Source organism: Neolamprologus multifasciatus, chromosome 12 (genome assembly GCF_963576455.1).
Source record: "Neolamprologus multifasciatus chromosome 12, fNeoMul1.2, whole genome shotgun sequence".
NCBI lineage: Eukaryota > Metazoa > Chordata > Actinopteri > Cichliformes > Cichlidae > Neolamprologus > Neolamprologus multifasciatus.
Genome location: NC_140450.1, coordinates 26180339 through 26198763, shown reverse-complemented (window position 1 = coordinate 26198763; position 18425 = coordinate 26180339). Strand labels below are relative to the sequence as shown.

At 39.7% G+C, this 18425-nt stretch overlaps 1 protein-coding gene across 1 annotated transcript in view; it reads right to left on the bottom strand.

Annotated features, from left to right (window-relative positions):
- LOC146507134 (transmembrane protein 132C) overlaps positions 1-18425 on the bottom strand; it is a 156611-nt gene that overhangs the window by 71874 nt on the left and 66312 nt on the right. The window contains exon 3 of the mRNA XM_085179528.1: positions 13465-13611. Coding sequence (XP_085035654.1) covers positions 13465-13611 — 147 coding nt within the window. The remainder of the gene's footprint in view (positions 1-13464; positions 13612-18425) is intronic.

Sequence of the window (18425 nt, the reverse complement as noted above, 5' to 3'; positions counted from 1 at the left end):
TGTGGGATACTGTTTGTCCGTGATTTGAACCGAGGGAACAAACCCTGGCAGGATCAGCCTGATATTATTCGTATCCCACTGTAACTTTACTGTATAAAGAGCTAATATCTCCAAAATGTCAGGAGTAGTTATTTATTACAACAAGTGTTTGTGAACTAAAAATCAAGAATGGGGGATACTGTTTGGCCATGATTTGAAGAGCCCAGCACGCAGGGAAAATCAATTCTGCAGGGAGACCTACCTCGGCACTTGTGCAGATGAAGCCAAAGGGAAGATATGCTTCACCATATTTTCTAGTCTTTGGCTTAGAACGAAGTTGGTTTGGAAACATATTCCGCGATGCTTCATCTCCTGCTTTGCATTTGTGTGGGCGCCCCGTGCTAGCAGTGTCCAAGCGTTGTTTTGTTTTTTCCCTTTTCATGCCCCCCCACCCCCACCCCACCCCCGCAATGGCTCTGCGCCCCTCCTAGGGGGCGGGCCCCACACTTTGGGAAGGTCTGCAGTAGAGGGTCTGAAAAGTCGCAAAGCTAGCTGAACCTTGCACTATATCAATATGATAATAACAAAATATTAGTACATGAAAATACAAACTGTATTTTGTTTTTACTTTGCCTTCACACCTAAAAAGAAAAAGGAGTACAGTTTATGACTAAAGTGTGACTAGGCAGGTGGATAAGGGTTAACAAACAGAAAGTCACCCAAAAAACTTTAAAGACACACACATTTACATTTCAGGTCTCCAAAAAACCCAATTTCTAATTAAATGAAAAATTGGGTGGTGTGCTTTGCTGGATTAACTAATTATTGTTGAAAGTAAAAATAAGAGTAATTTAGTTGTCATTTAAATGTGTTCAGAAATTGCAGATTGATGATGATTCTTTTGATGAATCATGACACAAGCTGCCTTTATAAGTTAAAAGTATTAATATTGGCATTGGCAATACCGGCCCTATATATACTTAATATTGGATCAATACCAAAATTTGCAGCATCACCAACTAATAACTGAAACCACAACTTATGGACATCTGCACCAGAAAAAAAGAATGTTGTGGATGATTCCATCCTACTTTAACTCCTGCTCCTCCTTCTTAAGTATAATACTGTGAAGGTACATATAATGCTACATAAATTCTATATTTTCTGCCTTTCCCATTTCTTTGTATGCAATAAGCCTGTGTTGTGTCTTGTTCTTCTCTCCATTTAGGCTCATCTCACTTTGATGTCATAAGCTGTGCATTGCTGGGATTTAATAATTTCCCTAACGAGACTGAAAATGTGAGGAGTGGAAAATACCGATATTTGTGTTAAAAGTAAAAGGTTGTCAGAAAAATAAATACAAGTAAGTATTTTAAGGCAATTTTGTTACTTCCCACCTAACTAATGCAGACTAAATGAAGAGGATGTCTTTCTATATTTCATTCTGTATATTAAAAAAAAAGAAGAAAAAATGATCTTGTATGCTTTAGGCTTTAGCAGATAGACTCTCAAGAGCCAACCTATATCGGAAATAATGTTCTCAGCATACACAAGCATTAGTATTGCACACATACTGTGAGGTGTCTATCTTTTTAGATTGATAAAACCCCTGAGTAGCTAACATCTGCTCCAATCCATTCACCTATACGCTATTTTTGCAGAACACAAGTAGCACGATACCGTTTGAAAACGCTACGTCAGCACCTCTTCCTAAGTGTACTCGCGGCTCCCAGTCAGGAGTGAAATTCGATATTACGCTCTATTCAGGCCCCTCTTATGTACCACTTAAAGTGCTCGATGCAAAATTACTACCAGAATAAGTACACCGACGTACCCCCTACATTTCCCACTCACAGCACAAATTTTGGCCATTCCATTAATATGTTGAAATTTGATCCTGTTTATAAAAAAATATTACTGGTGCACATATATCAGCGGGCTTACAGCAGCAAGATTTTTCATTGATCAGCAGTCGGGAAAGGTGATGTGAACGGCCGTGTTGGCAGAGGAGAAATTATAAAGCATTTTGTAACGGAAAAAAGTGCCTCCGCACACTCAGGGGTCCGTGCACAGAAATGAGACATTGATCCATAATTGGAAGCACTCAGTCATGAAATCAAAAGACTAATTAAAGAAAGAGAGCTTTAATGGCATCCATTTACATATTCAACATAGTGATTCAGTGCTGCTCGCTGACTTATGGCCTGTGAGAGATGGAGGACTGATCCAGTGGCTGTGAAGAGTTGAGTTAGATCGCACAGGAAACATCTGACTGCATCGGCACCAGACTGAGATTGTGGGTTTTTGTTGCCACCGCTAACAGGCGCATCAATGAAAGGCGTGCAGACACCCGTCAAGGTGTTCTAATAATTGTGAATTATGCATTTGTTATGAGCACAAGTGGCCGTCGATGTAGTGAAGTTATGTAGTAAAGTCATCGCTTTGCCGAGGAGCTTTTGTGGGTGTCTTTTCAGTGTCTCTTCACACAAGTCAAGGACCGCTTTAGATGCTTCACCATCACCCGAGGTTACAACTCGAATCACTCCAACAACACTCGTGAGTCGGCCTTTGTGAGAAAGTGGGAAAATCTGCACTTCTAAACCTGTGCTGAGTGTTTATGTGGGAAGAGGTGACACGCACAGAGCGTGGCATGAACGTGTCCGCTGGTCCTGCTTTGACTTGCTCACTGATTAAGAATGAACAGTTTGGTTTAAAAAAAGTCACATTTTGATTGTTTTTGTGGCAAATTTTATTTGTGTTGTCATTTTCTAAGATTAATGTCACGTGCAGTCATGACAAATCTTTACCACGCGAGATCTCGTCAAAATACTGAGATACAAATTCCAGATCAGCTATTTTAAAAGCAATAACTGTGCCGAGTTAAATAAATTACAGCTTCAATTCCAAATGTATCTGTTGTTCAGCACTAGCACTCAGTTGTACACACTGCCTGATTACATGTCAGGGGTGGTCAGTCCTGCTAAACTAGCACTAAGGCTGCAGGAAGAGAGTGCCTTTAGTGACATTTTACTTTTCCCTGCATGTTATCCTTAAGACAGAGCTCTGCTTTCAACCTGTTAAACCGGGAATGATAACAGAGGACAGCAAAAGATTGCTTGTCAGTGTTAGCACTGCAAGTGCTGTAGTGCAGATGAGAGGATGTGACTGGTACCTTTTCTGTTTGTTTCGCTGCCCATTTCTCTTCCCTGTCCGAAGTCCTTCGGTCAGTGTTTTTTCAAATACCATTTCTATACCTTTCTCAACAGCCCAGGGCCTCTTTTAATAGGCTCATTTAAATATTTTTCCTGTGCAGGTTAGATAAATGAGACAGTGCTGGTGCCAGGCCAGGCATTTCTTTAAATGAAATGGGTTTCAGTATAAAGCCAATCATTTTGAAGGCCAAGATAAACTGAGGTTAATTAGAGCCAACTGTGGGCCAGGGTTTCTTTTGCCCGTTCAGTCAGACACGTTTGTAGGGAGGGAGTTTTCGAGTTAAATCTGAACGGAAATATTAAAGACAAGTGGACTTATTCTCCGCACTCAGCTGCTGTTCATCAGAGCCGGAGTGCTGAATGAGCTAAATCTCATTGCAATTCAGTCCAAACTTAGTACTTCTTCAGCAGACACTACAGAGATGTAATTAGAAGAGAAGCAAGCAGTGTGTTTGTTAGTGAGTTTGTAGACAATTACATGTTTACACCTTAGCTCACTTTGTCTCCCTGGCTGAGTGCTACTGAAGTGAGCACTGCAACACCAGCAACAGTTTCAATCTCACCACAGGTTTAATTTTGCCAAAACTGTGCCGGCGTGCCTAGAAAATGTAATCTGCATAAATATGTTTATGGAGGAAGAACATCTGATTCCACCGCTGTACTCAATGCAAAATTCAACTGGATAGATGATCTCTTCCATGTATGCTGCCACCCACACCACAGTATCCAACCTGGTCTGGAGCCCATGCACCCAGTTGTGCTGGATGCAAAATATTCATTCATATTATTGAATATTTAAGACTTTGATGAACAGCTACATCATCTTGTCCCGAAAGGGTCTTTTCTGGGATACGATGCAAATGCTGGATCCCCTGTAGGTGAGAGGCCTACCACCCGCATCTTTATCAGGCTGCAAGTTCCCATGATGGCTGACTTTCCCCTCCACAAGGTTACGTCTGCATAAGCCAGCCGTCTTCTCGAAAGGCAAAGGCTGCTTTTGGGTTAAAAAAGTAAGAAATGCTCTGAGATTGGGTACTATTTAAATGCTCAAACACCAGAGCCATGCATAATGATATACTTTCTATTCTCCAAAGTGATGCTCTTCAGCTTTGAAGTGCATTAATAGCTAGGAGGGGGATGCCATTACAACTGCTCTTAGATCAGTCTGTTTTACAGACCACAATCTGATTACACTAGACTAGCCATTCGGCCTTTCTCCCACAGATTGTCTTTCCTGAATCTGAGTGGAATTTGGGGACTTTAGACTTTAAGATATTTTGTCAAATTTAATTACTAAATCATTTGAAAGTCATATGCAAATGAATGAAAAGCATCATCACGTACACAATAAAAGCGTGGTTGTGTCTGGCCTTTGTTTCACACTGAAAACAAAGATGAAAGGTCTTAATAGATTATAGGGGAGGTTTAAATGCAAAGGAGGCGATCTGCCCTATTTTAAAGCCTTGAGTTGAGGATTTCTACTGTCGCTGCAAAAAGGGAGCAAAACAATGGATGTGGGGAGGAGGGGCGACTGTGGCTGATGACACACTGACAACCCGTTAAATATTTGGTTTCATGCACACTTCTATTTGGAAACACGGTATGATCAAGATTTATACAAATACTTTAATTCATGACCAAAACGAGCAATTTAGATTGCCATATAGTGGTCTTCAGTATATTAAACACTTGTCCATTGTCCTAATTTTTCCGACCTAGAAGCTAGCTGTTTTTTTTTACCATCTATGGTATAAACTTCATTTGTGAGTAAGATCTCTGTTTATTTATGGCTTTAAAATGATTTATTAATAAAATGTGATTTATTGTCATATAGTCCTTAGAATAAAGTACGCAAATTAAGGTGGAATACCGCATAGTGTTGTATCTTGAGTGAATCTTACTATAAGGTCTGTAGCTACTCTATCTCATTAACGGGTGGGTGAATCTGAAACTTTGCATGAACATCGTCACACATAATTTCATTTATCATAATTAGAATAATCCCTATTCTTTTTGATTGTCATGTTGACCAACCCTGTGAATCACTGGTAAATAAAAAGCATCATAGAGCTGCACACATTTTATTAATAACAATAATAATAATAATAATAATAATAATAATAATGATGATGATGATGCATTTTTATAAGCAATCTCACGCTGCGTGGTATGTTCCTGATTTTTTTCAACCTTAAATTTAAAAAAAAAAAAAAAATCGTGTTGTAAAATAAAAAACCCTATTTTCTGGCTTAGCCAAATCTTTTGAACAAAATAAAGGAATAATGGAAATCTGAAAGTAATCAGGCAATGTGCAGCTGTTTATCCCCCAACAAATCAAGAAAAAGTTGACCAAAACAGTTTCATTTCCAGTACAAATTTCTATTAATTTGAAAAAGCGCTGGAAAAAGGGAAAATAATAAAAATGTGTTTATCTCCATTAAAAAGGTACTTTTGCTTGTTATATCAAGAAAGCATTATTAATAGCTTTAATCCACATAACCACAGCAAGAAAAAAAAGTGATGCAACCCTCCAAATACTAGAGACCATATTCTAATCCTCCAGGGGATTAATCTCTAAGAGAGGGATATCCACTGATAAACCTTCATAATTCTCAAATACAAACCTCAATCTGTCTCTTGTCTGCATGTACACTTTTGATAGGTGGCATGAGTGAATCTGAACTACCAAGCTGCATTCCCACACCTCTCAAAAGCTTTTCAGGATTCCACGTAAAGCCAGTGAAATGTACTGTATGAAGATGTTCCATATTTTCACAAAGCTTACTTGAAAAGTTTCATGGCCATTTGGTGTAGATGTGTGCAGCACTGATAAAATGTTCTCCGCTGAGTTTTATTACTGACTATTGGTGAACTAGGAGAAAGTGCAATGAGGCACATTGGGGCATATTTTCCCAATATTGTTTCCCTGGCAGTTGAGCAGGGGGCCAGCACGAACAGTCAAATGTAATCTAGGCTGTCTATTGTAATCATCTGGCTGTCCTGGTGTGTGTGTGTGTGTGTATGTGGTTGTGTGTGGGAGGGAGGGGGCATAGTATATGCCAAATCTCTGCTCCAGTACTGATAAAGGAAACCACGTCTCCCGCTAAAAGCATTTTTGAATGTTTCTCCGCCAGCCTTACAGTAAAATTTTAAAAAAAGGACTCGTTAAAAAAATGACAGTTTGGCTGACACAGATGAGTACTGATCACATGCCAATTATATAATTAAGAGATTAACCAAAATTTGGACTAGTGTATTTTGGTAAATGCTATCAATGAGGCTTCAGTGACGGAGTATATTTACGGTAGATGGAAGCCACTGAGAACGGGGCTGAGTCATTATTAAGGGTGTTAGCATAAAGACTGTCAAGTTCCCGTTTGGCCCTAATGTAATTAGGCAATTTCATTTCAGCCTCGATTTATGCAGTATTATACAGCATAAAGCAGTCTCAGGACTGCTGAACCCTAACAAAACTTCATTTGTTCAGACAATTCTTTTACATGTAAGTCAGACAGAAAGACAGACAGATAGACAGATTGACAGATCGATTGTCTATCTATCTATCGATCTGTCTGTCTGTCTAGAGAAACACTCACATATGAGTATGAATTTCTCTGAAGCCCCAAGGATGACAAGGACCAAACATGCTTAATGTTCTTCCAGGGGGCCTAGAAGACTATAACAGCTATCTTGATTCCTTTGTTTCATTTCAGTTTTGCAATAAATGACACAAACAATAAATAATCCTGTTTTAAAGGTTTTCTAAACTTTGAATTGGAGATATATTGTGGGGTCGCTACAAAATCTCACCCGTTATTACACAGCTGTGTGATTTCTTTCCATCTGGGATTCTAAGTATTCACACTGATGAGATTTACAAGCTGCTGCTTTAGTGGAAAAGTCACGTGTCTTTATAGCAAAATGGATGAATGCCGAATTTAATTATATTAATCCGAACTCTATGCAAATGTGATTCAGACAATATAAAACAGGCTGCGATGAGACCGTTATTAAATTAAAAAAGATTTTTTAGATATATAGTATATCTTCCCTCCCCCCCTGCTCCTACTTGGACTGGCTCCCTCGTGAAACGGCTGTAATGAGTGAACTGCCTGCCGACCCTCGACTGGGTGTGGTGTGGGCGATTAATGAAGTGGTGGCTCTCAAGAGAGCTACATCTGCACCCAGACAGACATAATGAACAACCAAGGGCTGGACATGGCACTTTTACTGAGGTCTCCACTTATGCCTTGTGACATGCTGAAGAAGCAGGACTGCTTTCGTTTTGAATGAGCTCACCTTTAATGAAGACAAAGGAAAGCTTTCAATCTAGTGCATTTCACCCAATAACATGTGCACTCCACATGGGCATTTTTGTCTTTGTAGCCCCATCGCTAAGCATCTCAACCTGTCAAAGAAAGGGCGGTGGATGTAAGGTTAAATAATAATTTACATATAAATGAGGCCATAAATGCTCACTTAAGATCCAAGACTGTCATCTCCCATCACACAGGCCCATAAACACAACAGGAAGTGTCTAGAGAAAAATCATTCTTCTTACAGTATATCAATTATTCATTAAGAACACAGGATGACAAATAACAAAGAGCAGAGAAATATGGAAAAGGGGCCAAGCGTCTTCTCCTTGGTGCTGCTACGTGGCACATTGAAGGTATGCAGAGAGAAAAGTGACATATTTTTGTACCCCAAAAAATTTGCATCCTTGTCTTTGAACAGAGGGAAAAAGCACGCTTCTCATTTCAGGTCAAAATACATTGGTTTTGATAGCTGAAGTCTTGACTATGACAAGGTGAGTTCATTCATTTTTTTTACCCCTTTGCTTTATTGTTGCCTTCAAAATAGCGAACATAGAAATAGAAAACTACTAACTTACAAACTGTTTAGGAACTGAGCTATAAGGTAATGTGTTATGTGACACAGCGCAACTGGGGCAGATCTGATTTGACTTTTTTCATAACAATAATGTGAACAGCTCTTATCTTGCTGTGGTGTTGTTGTTGTTTTTGTTTCGTTGCATTGAATCGGAAAGACCTGCCGTCAGCTTTTCCTTTGGTGGCTTTAGGGAGAATTCAGCTCTGTTGTTTCCAGTTAAAAGCACACCGCATCTCCTCACTGTAGCAACCCTTGATGAAAAGCTGTCACCTCGCTATTGCTTTTATTGGTAGAGATGCTGTCGGTCAGGGAAAAGTGCACAGGTTTGCATTTCCATAGGAAAATTCAGTCTGCAGAGCTGAGGAACAGATTCAGCTGTTCATCGTGATCAAATTCAACAACTTCTAAGAAGAATAGCTACTTTCAGCTGCTCCCTTATTCACAAGGGTTCACCACAGCAGGTAACCCTGCAGATTTGATTTGGCAGATTTTTGCACCAGATGCCCTTCTTGACACAACCCCCGAAGGGATTTACGCCTCCTACCGGGATCAAACTAGTGATAATTTATTGGTCTTATTAGTGTGTAAACCATGTCTGAGCTTAGGAGAAGAAGTTCAAAAATCATATTATCTATCTATTTTTTTGATTTACAAAAATTAGATGATGATACAAAAAAATGAGGGTTGAGTGAAAGCAGTCTTTTTCATGTATTTCCTACATGTGTAGTCACAGGGAGTCAGGTGTGGTCAGAGCATCAGGTGGGAACGTGTACAAAGTAGGGACTCAGCTGGCCAGGGCGAGCCGCTTAAAGCGAGTGGCTGAACTGGGACATAGTGTACACCTGACACACCGTCTGTAATGTCGCGCTTTCATGCACGCATCGGATCTGGACAACCGTCACGGCAAACATACATACAGGCTTCAATTAGCAGCTCCATGGACGTTATTCAAAGACACTTAAGTCTAGGAAGCAGTCCAAGGTAGAGTGACAGTGCAAATTATTCATTTGTACAAATGGCATGTAAAACGATGATTAAAAGTCTGTGTTCCTGCCTTGTCCCTTTGCAGCCTGTTTGTGAAGCCAACAACCCGACATTGGTAAAATCATGAGAGCATTTTACTAACAACTTGTGTATTTGTTAGCATAATGCACTGATTTAAATAAGAGCTGCAGAGCCAGGTGAGCACACTCTTCTAAATTTCAAAATAAATCCTTTAAATTCAATGGAAAATTTGAATGCTTGTCATAAATGTTTGAGAGTGCACAAACATAGTAATTGGTCAATCATTAGATTTTTTTCTGATTTATCTTCTATTTAGAAATGATTCTGTTTACCACATCATGAGGGACGTGACTTCAGGGCTGCATCCTAATGGTAAAGAAAACGTGTAATCAGACACAGTACAGGAAAGAGGAATGACTCAAAATTTCCAGGAAATTGCACAGGAAAATGTTCTGCTGACATTTGAGTGTGCAGCAGTATAACATAGTAGCAAACAGGAATAGAATATAATAAAATAGAATAGAATGACCCTTTATTGGAATTGTATATGTACAGTGAACTTGTGGGTACAAGGAAATCCACACTTTTGAGATGTAAGACTGGTCTAAGCACTTTAGGAGTAAATGGAACATATTTTTGATTAGTGTGGGTCTAATTTGCTCCATCATTAACTGTAACCTACGCAGGGTTATGGACATTTTCTTATAAAAGATGAGTTAAATTTTCAATTGAAAACAGACTCTATTCTTACAGAAGAATGGCTTTCCAGAGTCGCGGTGAAGAAGTAAATAACTAAATCCTCAAGTGAGTGCTTAACTCATATTTAGATAATCGTGTATACATCCTGTTGTTCAAAAACAACTTTAAAATGCAAATGGGATCCTCACTTGTTTGACCTATACCATTCACATCCCTCATCCTCCCCTCTGCATGGAAGCAGCGGAGGAGAGACCAAAGCAGACTGAATGACAGCTCAACAGATGAGATAGCAATGTTTAATCCCCTTTTAAAAGAGCCTCATTGAAAACACTCTGAGCGGGGAGGACCCGACGAAAGAAAAATTGGAGCATTGTGCATTGTATAGCCATCATGGGGCCTCTTTGGTCTTCTCTGTGAAGTGACTTTGACAGCTGTGGAGATTAAGGAGCAGCCCAATGTACATGGCCCAAACAGCTGGGATTAGACTAGATATGCTCACTCTTGTCTCTGGCTTCTTCACTTAGTAAATCAATAAAACATGTTTTTACTACTGTAATGGAGAATGTGTATGTGTGAGTGAGAGAGACGGTGAGGTCGCGGAATGGCGTGGAGAGAATAAAACCTGCATAAAGAAGGAAAATAGCTCTAGAGGGAAGGAGGAGCCGGCTGCCAAGTGTTGCTGCTCAGTCCTACTTAGGCTGTTGCTGTAGCTCTGCTTAGACCTATAAGTAAAGCAAAGTGTATATGGTGCATGAATATATGAGTTTCTAAGGCGAAGCATGCAGTTGGATAAACTTTGAAAAAGTTAAAACTGAAATTCAAGTTGAGAAGTGACCTTGAAGAAAAACACCTGCTAGCCTCGTATAACCGGACAAATGCACAAATGCAGATTAGTGTGGCAGCTCTCAGGTCAGTTTTGACTTCTAAAGGGTGTCATCCACAGCCTTTATCATGGTTCTGGGTCAGTTTGACCCAGTATTTTGAGTTGTTATGTTTTGGTGTGTTTTTGCATTTTGGATTCTTTTCTTCTTATTATTATTATTATGATGATGATGATGATGATGATGATGATGATTATGAATCTATGTTTCAGTCATGTTTAGAGATTAGTTCGTAGGTTTTGTGTTCTCATGTTTATTGCAGGTTTAGTTCAGTGTCTAGTCTGTCTCATGTCGTGTCTGCGTCTTCGTGCAGTGTTTTCTTGTTTCCTGTTTTATTGTGAAGGTCTGCATCTCATGTGAGTGTTTTCAGTTTACCTCCCTTGTCTCGTCTCGTTAATTACTCCCAGCTGTGTCCACCACCTGTGTGTAATCTCCCTGTGTTTCTCTGTGTGTATTTAAGTTGTGTCTTCTGTCACTGTAGTTGCTGGTCCGTCTGTGTATCCACCATGTCTCACTCGTGTGTTTTTCCTGCTGTCCGTCGTCATTCTCCACTGCTCATCCTCCTTCATGTCTGTGTTTGTGTTCACTAGTTTAGTTGTTCTCAGTTTAGATAGCCTTCTGTTCCTTTTGCCGTTTGCCCATTTTTATTTTGTGTTTAATAAACCACCCTCACACCTTTACAAGTGCCTGCGTTTGGATCCTCCTTTATTTCTTCCACACGGCTCATCTCACTCACCGTGACAGCCTTAGACCAAAATACTTATTGGACCTACAATAATTAGACATATAAAAAGTCAACTTAAAAAACATGTGGCATTGTGCACTGTAGGCAGAGCTGTGAGAACATTTGTGTAAACCGGAAGGAGTCCAGATGAATTCTGCCAGAATAAATGAAACATGACCTCCGAGTTTCATCTGGTACCCATGCTACCTTTAAAAGCTTCCTTATTCTTGGACACTTCTAAAGTAGCTTTGTATGACTCAAAGTTCAAAATAATCTTTGCTTTTCTTATACTGACCACTGGTGAAGTTGCTCCATTCAGTTCAAAAAAATCATTAAAAGCCCCAAATTAGTGAAGCACTCATGCCTGTGATGAGCCTATGTAAACATCTGATCACAACTGTACTACAGAGATCCAAAATGCATTTTAGTATTCAGGTTTGTAACAAAATACGATATAAGATCAACTCAAGTCCAACACCTTTAAAATCTCACAAGCTTTAAAGCAACAAAAAACTTCCCAAACAGAAATCAATTTCAGCTTTCAGCGGCCTCAAAGTGCATTTAATATCTTATTCAGCCATGATGACAAACATGTTAGCCTAAGATATTCTCACCATTATTTCTATGTGAGTAAAAATAGGCTGGAACAGACAGACGCAAACATAATGATAAGACTGAGCTGTCAAACCTTATTATGCGACTGAATGGAGCGTCTGAAAAGTTTTTTCAGTGCCGAGGCGACTTTGAGTTCTCGGGGCAGTTCATGTATGAAACTGGCTGTTAATAAAGTCCAAAAATGTACTGCCTGTTCTGAGAAGCAAAAATATTAAATCCTCACATGAAAAGGCCACTGAAATCTGAGCATAAGCATCTTCAACAGACACAGCATGACTCAGCTCCTGGCCTATATGTAGCTGTGCAGATTCACAACGACACATCTATTAAAGAAAATATTTATTAGACGCCACTAATTTTAGACGCACAGCTATTCAACGGCACGCACAGCTGTCTTTGTTTTATGTGCTGTAACACTGCAGTTAGCCTACAATCACTCCTTGTAATGATCCGCTAATAGTAACATGTCTAAAAAAAATCACTGGACCAGCAGCTTTAAATTACACATGTTTCACAGGCTGCTCTACACTTAAATAACCCCTGCACAACTTTGATTATAAAGTTGCAGTTGCAATGTCAGGAGTCTTGTTTTCTTAAGGGAGTGGTTTAGAATTTGCTAAGTGGAACGAAAGCTTAAGAGCGAATAAGTAAGCCTTCCCCAGCTTCACATCTGCCTCTAATCCATAAAATTACACCTGTCACTAGAAAGTTAGATTTATTAAAACTACTTCCTTATCCGAGAAGGAAAAACCATTAAAACGCACAAAGGCCTTCAATCAGCACTTAATTAACGCGGGAACCTTTTTTCTACCCCCCCTCCTCTTGTGCTGGCAATCACGTTCCTATCTGCCAGATTAGTTTAAGGATGTGAATGCATATGGGAAATGACCAAAACAACTTTGAGGCCTGCTAGTGGAGAAAGTAAGTACGCAAATAAAAACGACAGCACGAGGGAAAGAGAGAGAGAGACGGAAGAGGGGATGCTGCAATAGTCGATTAACTTTTCTCTCTCTGCAGTTGTGTCAACAGACGTGGCCTTTATGTCAAGTCAAGTGTGTCATTTGAGCAAAGAGAACATCGCTTAAATAACCATTCACACGGTGCCTGTGAGTGTGTGTCTCCTTCCAAATGTGAATGATCAGCAACTTTTTAATTCAACAATAAAAATCACTCTGGAGATAAGCCCACTGAAGCCATCTAACTGCTACTAACTCAAATTGTGCACATCCGAAAAGTGACAACTACCTTTTTAGCGGCTAATGTGAAGTCAGGCTGTTGAGTTCAGTAGATATGAACACATTAAAAAAATAAATACACATACTAAAAAGCTGTCATCAGTGAGGAACTTACTTTAACGTCTTGTAACTGAAGGTCATGAAGATGTTTACAAGTCACTAAGAGGCCATTCTTCCAAACTCGATATAGTCATTCAAAGAAAAGCACTTTATGGGCTAACCTTTGCTGATCATAGCTGGACTCCTTCCTGCGGCAGTGGAGAGTCACCACTCGGTGGCCTTCGCTCCTCACATCTTGACTAACTATCCACTGGGTGGGGTTGCTGGGGCGAGCGCCGAGGAACGTCACGCCTTCTTTTAACTTCACTCTGCGGAGAAAGCAAAGAAAACGTGCCCATTGATTGCATATGTCGTTGTACATCTACGAGTTACAGGACGGATCCTTTTTTTGGTCATTCTGTTCTGTTCATCACCAGCGTGCCTTCAGCTGGTTGTAAAAATGTGTGTCATTTCATATTTGCGCGTCCTTCATGTACGCGTTTCTCTACACTCTCACCAGGATTTGATTGAAAATGTATCAAAACGAACAAAGCAAAGCCTCGCCGGGATGTGCCATGTGTGGTAAATGTGCGGTTTGCCATGACATCAAGTGGGATGTGACCGTATCATTATGCTATTCCTCTCCGTTCCTCGCCTCCATCAGTAATAGATTCCCTCCCTTGCAGTCTGAAAGAAAATTTATAAAAAGGTTTCTTTGACTGTGGCAAAAATTACAGCATCAATGTCCTTGGCTTAGCAGGCTACAAAGAACAAAAAAAAAGTCCAAAGGAAATAAAAGAACATGAAAATAAATCAAAATCGTTGATGAACATAACCCAGATTATAAAGCACATCCTCTGAACAGAGACTGATTTAAAGGTAAAAGTGCTGACATAAAATATGTTTAGGCTAATGTTTCAATCAATAACATGGTCCCGGCCCCGTATGATTTTATCGGAGAGTGGCAGCAAAGTTCCAAGATTGAACAGAAGACTAAATTATAACAGAAGGCCCAATCACTTTCCCCATCCAATCCATACCAGGTTGGCAGATGAGACCAAAGATAAGGCTTTGCTTTCATCCTGAATTTGTTACTGCACTTTAAAATGCAATTGCATGTCTCCATGCCAATGAATATAGCGGCCCTCCCCAGTCAAGCCTCTTTCTTTGATGTAATATCGTCTCATGTTGTGAGGGGCGGTTATATGTGAGAAGTGAAATGGGTAATATGACAGATGGTATTCTTCATCTCTCTATAGGAACAAAGATAAACACACTTAAGGCAGCTCTGTGAGAGTGCGCATACTCCGTGTGTTTGTGCGCGCGTGTGTGAAATAATATTTCTTTGTGTTGCTGTGTTTCCGAGATAATTTGATGTCTTTCTGCCAGCTGCTTCCCTTTTGAGATGTGCGCATATAGATGAGATCATATAGAACATTTATATTTATATATAGAGTTTTCTACAAAGTCGCATGTTTAGTCTCAATCAGAGTATCCAATTTTTGGACGATGCTGTGACAGGTTGCCATCTTTCAGACCATGCTCAGAGTACAGTGAATCGTGAGATCCGTTGACAAATTGCAGGTTTGTAAATAACAGGCAGTCTTCGCATAGTCAGCTGCAACAGAGTAAACACCTAAGTATCTGGTAAACATATATTTTGCCAATTTTGGCTACCTGTGAGGTAAAGGATTCACTTTAAATACCTTTAGTTCACATATAAATGCTTGCATGGGCTTTTCCTTGAGTATTTGCAGAGATATTACAGTTTTATATCCCTTGTTGAATACTTAGACAAGCTGATCAGCAGCTGTTAATAGTCCCAGACTGGTTTCTACAGCCTCACAGCTGCAGCTCTGAAACACTAAAACACTGAAACACTTCAGGTCAGGTTGTTTGCTTCTCTAATAGCTTTCAAAGCTCACCTTTGCTCTTTAGCCTTGTCACCAGTGTCATTCTGTGAACAGTATAAGATGTTAGCTTTAGATATTTAGAATTATGTTTTAATCATGTTCTATATTTTTTAATTATTTTCTCTTATTGTTGACCGAACTTCTCCATTGTTTTAGTGATTGTTGTGTAGCATTTTAGTGAGCATCCATACAAGAGCAGTCTCCTGTGGGTCATCTTAATAGAAAGCAACATGTTGAAAAAATGCATGTGTTGGTGTCACGCCATTATTCAGCTGATGCTCTGCATCCTTTATCAAGCAAAGGAAACACGACTGAAGATTAGTGAATTAATACTACAGAAATATGAATAGTCTAAATCAGTGGTTCCCAAACTTTTTTGCTGGGCCCCCCTTGTTTTACAAGAAAAATGTTCGCGCCCCCCCCCCCCCCGCGCGCACGCACGCACGCACGCAAGAACACGTCCTCCAAAGGCAGAGGCGTCACGGTGTAATTATTTTACATGTAGTTGTTTTTTTTTTTCCTGTGTAATAATATTTAACATTGCTATCAATACATTTTTCAAAAAATCCCTCTGCAAAATGGGTTCAAAAACATAAACTGTTGGATGCTGTTTGTCCGTGATTTGAACCGGGGGAACAAATTGTGGCAGGATCAGCCTGATATTATTTGTATCCCACTGTAACTTTACTGTATAAAGAGCTAGCATCTCCAAAATGTCAGGAGTAGTTAGTCATTACAACAAGTGTTTGTGAACTACAAATCAAGAATGTGGGATACTGTTTGTCCGTGATTTAAACAGCCCAGCGCTGCTCCCGACGAAGGGAAAACCAATCCTGCAGGGAGACCTACCTCGGCACTTGTGCAGGTAAAACCAAAGGGAAGATGTGCTTCACCATATTTTCTAGTCTTTGGCTTAGAATGAAGTTGGTTTGGAAACATATTCAGCTATGCTTCATCTCCTGCTTTGCGTTTGTGTGGGCGCCCCGTGCTAGCAGTGTCCAAGCGTTGTTTTTGTTTGTTTTTTTCCCTTTTCATGCCGCGCCCCCCCTGCAATGGCTCTGCGCCCCCCCTAGGGGGCGGGCCCCACACTTTGGGAACGTCTGGTCTAAATAGTAGCATAAGGCTACTCTAATGCACTTACACTTAAAGGAAAATTAGTGAATCTTTAATAATCAGCCTGTTTACAGCAGTTGTGTGGCATTCTCTGTGAGAAACTGGCAACACTGACAAGGAAGAAAAGCCTAAGAATCCTTTTTCTTCTGGATATTTTTGCCCCTAATTGATTTGAACATTATTTGTTAAATCTGTAAACTGGCAGAGATCTATTCAGCACTAAAAATCACCAAGGTGCCCATGAAAAGTGCTGCGCTTCTCAGAAATCCAGTGAGGAATGTAATTCTCACAGTATTTCTTTTACTTGGTGTTAAAGCTACAAACTGCGCAAAAAAAAGAGATAAATACAAACTGAACTGGCCCTACGGTACCAGCTCTGCTGCTTGTTATATTATTATCAGGCTTTTGTAGAATAATAAAATTCATACTCATGCTTGTGTACCACTGCAGTAAGAGTGAGTAATAGCTCATAACAAAAAGTGGCCATGATACAATATATTTGTCCACAATGTTGGCTACAAGGCTATTATGTATTTCCTTTGAGGGAATGCAAAAAGATCCCGGTTGTTGAAATACTCGAAAACAGCGTGAAATCACAGATGGAGGGAAAGTAGCTACATAAAAAGAAAAAAAAAAAGATTTACCACTGCATGTTATTATGCAATCACAGAGAACATCCCAAAATAAAAGCTTGATGACGCTCTTAAAGGATTAATCACACACTAGGGTTTTTTTTCTATTAAAACTAGATTCACTGTTTAAACCAGAGAGAAAGACAATGCTGTGGTAAAACTTTCAAACAACACAAAAAGCTTGTGTACAGTCCTCCACAGGTCCCAGTGGGTGCAGCAGGGTCTTGTATCTGGTTTCTTTACACTTGAGTGATCAGGATGTCTATCAGTGGCTTCCAGTGAGGTCTCACAATGTTTTTAGTCCCAGAGGGGAACCAGTCATTACTCCGCAGACCATATCCGAGCTCACAGAGCAGTTGTTGGAGTGCGGTTGAAGTGTCTTTTATTGACTTAATGATCACTTTGGGCTTGAACCAGTCAGTGTAAGAGTCACCTGCAGGTTAAATAGCTCACATTCAATCTTAGTGACTTCTGGATTTATGCTGAAACCTCAGTCAGGCATTCTCCATGTAAATAATCCTCATCAAAATGCACTTTTTTTTTTTTTTTTACATAATGCTAACATTACTAATTTAAACTAAAAGAAAGAACAGTACAGGATAGTTTCATTATAGCAGGACAATTATAAACATGCCAAACTTATGCTACAGCCAAAGTCAGATGTGGCGTAAAGAATTGGTGCCAGTTCGTTGTTTACTAGGTGTGGGTGTTCTAATCTGCTAATTGTAATGCAGGAAATAAAATCAAAATAGAAATGCATGGAAATCAATACTAAAATGCTATGTTAATCCATTCAATACTTGTCAAGTCATCTCAGAAAAGCCCAGAGCGTGACTCTGCAGTGGATATTAGAGGAACAGTCAGGAAATTGCAACATAAGTTGGCATGAAAAGGGTTTAAAAATCTATGCAGCAATATTCCCATCCCTACAGAGCGGTGACATAAACATAGTTGAAAATAAACACTAACATATATATATATATATAGGCTGCTGTACAAATGCATGAGTCATCTTTATGCTTGCATTATTTTTTATGTGTTTTTTTTGCTTGCCTTACAAATTTCAAGCTAAACTTAATCACACAGCTCTATGACAGGACTCCGGTAAAGAATGAAGTACAAGTCAGAAAGTAATCCTTCTCAAAGCTTGACAAGCTGACACTCCCCTCAAAAGTGAAGGAGAGAACACTTTATATCAATGCATCTGGGCTCTCCTCAGTCACTAAATATGTCTCCTGTGCAGCCACAGCACTGAACTGTGTCTGAATGTTCTGAATATTACATATTACAGAACTACAGGGGGAGGAAAGAGACAACAGCCCACAGTGGGAAGAAAGAGAACAGAGGAAAAGAGCGTTTAGCTGGCAGTGTAAAGTGACGTAAGATGCAACTTCTTTAAAAAGTGTCACCGACTCTAAGAGACCCTGACAAGCCTCATTTATACCACAGTACTGTAAGACAGAGCCAAAAAGGACTGAGTAATGA